This window comes from Myotis daubentonii, chromosome X (genome assembly GCF_963259705.1).
Source record: "Myotis daubentonii chromosome X, mMyoDau2.1, whole genome shotgun sequence".
NCBI lineage: Eukaryota > Metazoa > Chordata > Mammalia > Chiroptera > Vespertilionidae > Myotis > Myotis daubentonii.
Window position 1 is genome coordinate 97,694,078 of NC_081861.1, and position 5,529 is coordinate 97,699,606.

A 5,529-nucleotide genomic window follows, 5' to 3' on the forward strand; every position below is an offset into this window, starting at 1 on the left:
AGGCATGACGCCTCTGTCAGAGGCGTCAGGCCTGGGCAAGGGGCCGATCCTGCCATTGGAGGGTGATGGGGGTCAACGCCTGAGGGCTCTCAGTATATGAGAGGGGGCAGGCTGGGCTGAGGGACACTCCCCCCCCACACACACCCAGTGCAAGAATTTCATGCACGGGACCCCTAGTATTAAATAAAAATAAATAGAGCAATATCCTCTGCTCATGTACAGGATGACTTAATATTGTTGGGGTACTACTCCCCAAATTGATCTGCAGCTTCCAAAATATTTATCAAAGGGAGAGAGAGAATGGATTTCTTACTTCATGTCTCAGTTAAAACTGCTTGAAAAAGCAATGCTTTGTATACTATGGACATGTATTAATTTAATAAAAATATAAACTTAAAGGAAGATACAAACATGATAAATAATGAGGTTAATTATAAGCATATATCAAATTTTGAACCACAGAATTTTTACCTCTTGAAATCTTTCCTGCAATAGCATTTAACTGTTTAGTAATAAGACTTATTTCATCACTCTATGTGGGAACTACTCATGCTCTTTGGCTCTAAACTTTAATTTTTGAAAATGTTTTTCTTTGTCATTGCATTTATGGAACCAGTTGCATATCCCAATCAGGTCATATTGAAAATAAAGATCAACTACTACATTCATTATTCTTTTGTCTGTGTTTTACCAAATATATTTGTACTGGCTGTCTAAAAGATTCATATACAAATCATATAGCTAAGTAGTAACTTAAAGAAAAATATTGTGAATTTTAAAAATTACACAACCCAAAATCATTTCAAAATTGTCAAATACAAAGAAGAAAAATAAGGAGAAAAAACAGTCATATTCAATAATATAACCCTCAAGTAGCTTTTCTTGATTTTTCAGTGTCTAATTTTCCATATTTATTTATCTAGAAAAATGGAAAACATATTCACAAATCTTTATGACGTTTGTATAAGATGTAAACAATTTGGAAAACAGAAAGGAAATCTGTCCAATATGTAAATTGTAGTTTTATAATTTATTTCCCCAGTAATAATGGGTGTTTTATACTGAATGCTCCACTTATGTTATGTTTAATATCTTAAATGGTGGTGATTATGTTGTAAATTAAGATTACTGCAATAAAACTGCATAATGAGTAAATGTTCTCACTGCAGCACTTTACAGATTTTTTTCTATCTAATGTAGCTCATGTTTATGGATATTTGTATTTTATTTTTTAAAACAAAAATGTTGGATTACTCTAATTGGTTATAATTTGTTTCTTTCATTTACTCCATTAGATACATCTCTCAAATATTTTTCCTAAGACCTTAGCACATACAAAAAACTTGTCATCAACTAGACCACAAAGAAGGCTTAAATCTTAATTAGAAGAAACTCTACCCATCACATTTTTTGAACAGGGAAAGAATCAAACTCAAACTTAATGACCCAAGCTTTTATTTAAAAAAAAAAAAATGGAAAACGGCACTCCTGCGCTTTTGGCTTCAAAGACAGGAAGTCAGGAGGCAATAGCAGTTGGAACTCCCGTGACACAAGAATGGGGCTGTACGCAAGCCTACTGTGACGTCATGGAAGCTCCTGGAGAAAAACAGCCACAGCTTTCTAAGTCACACTAAGGGGCGCTGTGTGGGAACCTCTGGGGCAGTGGTACACCGGTTCACTGGAAGATCTTATAGCCATGAGCAGTAAGGAATATTTCAAGGGTGGCCGCTCTGGCCACTGGGTCCGGGGATGCCCCAGAGGGGAACAAGCTCCAGGGAGAAGAGCTAGTGGCCGTGGCAGAGGTTGTCAGTACAGTTCTGCCACCCTGTCTGACATCTGTTACCGCTGCGGTGAATCTGGTCATCACGCTAAGAACTGTGACCTTCACGAGGACATCTGCTACAACTGTGGGAGAAGTGGCCACATCGCCAAAGACTGTGTCGAGCCGACGCGTTCAAGAGAGCAGTGCTGTTGCACTTGTGGCAAAGCAGGTCATCTGGCTCGTGATTGTGACCGTCAGGAAGAGCAGAAGTGCTACTCGTGTGGTGAATATGGTCACATTCAGAAAGACTGCGCCCAAATCAAGTGCTACCGGTGTGGCAAGAACGGCCATATGGTCATCAACTGTCCCAAGACAATGAAGATCAAGTGCTATCGTTGTGGAAAGTCTGGGCATATAGCCCGGGATTGCCCCACTGAAGATACAGCTTAAATTTTTCCTTTGTGGCCCCCCCCTCCTTTTTGCTGATTGATAATTGTAGTATTTTCTCTGAAACCTCTTCATTGACCAACGATTGATAAATGAAAAGTACTCCTAGGCCAGTTAACTTTAATCACCATCTTTAAAGGAGGAAAAGGTTTGTGGAAGTCTTATAATTAATGTTTCTGCACCACTAGTGAATTCGCTTATTGAACAGTAATTCTGAGCCTAAGGCAATTTCTAGGTCCCTTTGATGTATTTTTATTTAAGCTTTAATTAAGACCTACTGTGTGCCAGCTACTATTGCAGGAGTTTGGGATGCATCAGTACATAAATCAGACCAAGTTTGAGGACACGGACCTAGAATCTATGAAGTAAAATATGTAGTGTCTCAGATGAAGATAAATTGCTACAGAGAAAAAGAACACCAGGTAAAAGGATAGAAATTATGTGTGTTGGCGGGGGGGCCACACGTGATTCTGTTTTAGAGAAAAAGGCACCCTGAGGAAGCGACATTTCCTCAGAGATTCATTGCATAAATAAAGCTGATTCTCGAAATGACTGTGATCTTGACAAAGTAACTCTAATTTATTATGTATTGATTGCTTTTAATTATCTGACTTCATTACCTTTTAAGTAACATTAAAAGAACTTTATCTGATCTTCCCTAGTTTAATGAAACCAGCAACATATGTATAATGTGTTTAAAGAGCTTATAGGGAAAGAGAGCAATGAGAAAAAATCCAACTAAATAAAAAAAAAACCTAAGCAGCAAATTGTGGACATAAATATATTGATGGCAAAATTTGGATTTCTATACTTTAAAAATCTAAGACCATAAAAATTAAGATTGAACATAGATTGGGCCTTCAGTAATTTCCAAAATACACATATTCATAGATACAATATTATATCTATATTTAGGAGTTTCTGGAAAATGTGTTTTCACAGATATGAAAAAGTTCAGTTTCATAGGCTGAAATCTATTTTTAAAAATAGTATCTGAAAAACAACTGAATTTCTATAAAATATAAAAGGCACTTTGAAACTGTAAATAAAACCTGGGATAGGGGGAGGATACTATTGTGCCATGGCCCGCCCCGTTCCTCCACCGCAGCAGCCACTGCCGCTCCGCTCCCGCCGCCTATTGTAGTTTATTTCTAATATTATGCCATTGTGATCTGAGAAGATGCTTGAAATGATTTCAGTCTTCTTGAATTTCAGGAGGGTTTGCCCGTGTTCCAATATGTGTTATATTTTTGAAAATGTCCCATGTGCACTTGAGACGAATGTATATTCTGTGGCCTTGGGGTGAAAAGTTCTCAAGATGTTGATTAAGTTCATCTGATCTAGTGAATCATTTAGGATTGCTGTGTTTTGGGTTTTTTTTGCTGATTTTTTGTCTAGAAGATTTATTCAGTGATGTCAATTAGGTATTAAATTTCCCTACTATGATTGCATTACTGTCGATCGCTCCCTTGATATTTTCTACAAGTTTTTTCTTTTTTTTTGTATGTATTTGGGTGCTTCTCAATTGGATGCATATATGCTTACCAGAGTTATTTCCTCTTGTTATATCAACCCCTTTGGTATTATGAAGTGGCCTTCCTTATCTCTTGTTATGGCCTTCACTTTGAGGTTTATTTTGTCAGGTATAAGTGTTCGTACCCCAGCTTTTCTTTAATTTCCATTTGCCTGAAAGATATTTTTCCATCCCTTCATTTTCAGTCTGTGTGAGTCCTTTGTTCTGCAGAGGGTCTCTTGTAGACAGCATATATATGGGTCATTTTTCTTATTCATTTAGCCAATTTATGTCTTTTGATTGGAGCTTTTAGTCCATTTACATTTAAGTTTGTTATTGATAGGTACTTGTTTGTAGTCATTTCTGCTTTTTATGTCTGTGTTCCTTCTTCCCTTTTTATTTCTTCTTTTTACAACAGTCCCGTTAGCATTTCTTGCATTGCTGTCTTGGTGGTAATAAACTCCCTTAGACCTTTTTTGTCTCTGAAGCTCTTGATTTCCCTTTCAATTTTGAATGACAGCCTGGCTGGACACAGTATTCTTGGATTCAGTCCCTTGCTTTGCATCACTTTGTATTCTTGATTCCATTACCTTCTGGCCTGATGTGTTTCTATTGAGACATCCTTTGATAATCTAATGGGAGATCCTTTGTAGGTAACTCTCTGTTTCTCTTTTGTAGCCTTTAAGGTTCTCGCTTTTTCATTAGTATTTGCCATTGTAATTATGACGTGTCGTTGTTTGGGTCTTTTTGGGTTCATATAGTTCGGTACTCTGTGTGTTTTGTGTCTTTCTTTTCTTCCCTAAATTAGGGAAGCTTTCTGTCATTATTTCTTCAAATACGTTTTTAAATCCTTGCTCCTCTTCTTGTCCTTCTGGCACCCCTATGATACGTATATTAATTCATTTCATGTTTTACCAAAGCTCATTTAGCCTCTCTTCCTACTTTCTAATCTTTTTTTTCTCCAATTCCTGTTGAGGTTGGTTGTGTTTTTCTGCCCTATTTTTTTTATTGCTTAAAGAATTACAAAGTGTATTATATATGTGTCCGTTTTTTCCTCCCTACCTAGACAGTGCCCTAGCCTCCCCTATCCCCCAGTGTCTTATGTCCATTGGTTATGCTTATATGCATGCATACAAGTCCTTTAGTTCATCTCTTACTCCCCTACCTCCTGCCCCCCAACCCTCCCCGGGCTTCCCGCTGCAGTTTGACAATCTGTTTGAGGCAGCTCTGTCTCTGTATCTATTATTGTTCAAAAGTTTATAATGGTCTCTATTATCCATGAATGAGTGAGATCATGTGGTATTTTTCCTTCATTGACTGGCTTATTTCACTTAGCATAATGCGCTCCAGTTCCATCCATGACGTTGCAAATGGTAAGAGTTCCTTCCTTTTTAGAGCAGCATAGTATTCCATCGTGTAGATGTACCACAGTTTTCTAATCCATTCATCTACTGATGGGCACTTAGGCTGTTTCCAGATCTGAGCTATGGTGAACTGTGCTGCTATGAACATAGGCGTGCATATATCCTTTCTGATTGGTGTTTCTGGTTTCTTGGGATATATTCCAGAAGTGGGATCACAGGGTCAAATGGGAGTTCCATTTTCAGTTTTTTTAAGGAAACTCCATACTGTCTTCCATAGTGGCTGCACCAGTCTGCTTTCCCACCAGCAGTGCACAAGTGTTCCTTTTTCTCCACATCCTCTCCAGCACTTGTCGTTTGTTGATTTGTTGATGATAGCCAGTCTGACAGGTGTGAGATGGTACCTCATTGTTGTTTTGATTTGCATCTCTCGGATGATTAGTGAC

General features: G+C 37.9%; 1 protein-coding gene across 1 annotated transcript; it reads left to right on the top strand.

Moving 5' to 3' along the window:
* Nucleotides 1–1,696: 1,696 nt before the first annotated feature.
* Nucleotides 1,697–2,212, top strand: LOC132224194 (CCHC-type zinc finger nucleic acid binding protein-like). The gene has a single exon (XM_059679299.1). The coding sequence runs from the start codon at nt 1,697–1,699 to the stop codon at nt 2,210–2,212; it is 516 nt and encodes a 171-aa protein (XP_059535282.1).
* Nucleotides 2,213–5,529: the final 3,317 nt, after the last annotated feature.

Coding starts and splice junctions, on each gene's coding strand:
- LOC132224194 (XM_059679299.1), top strand. CDS start 1,697: ATGAGCAGTAAGGAATATTTCAAGGGTGGCCGCTCTGGCCACTGGGTC.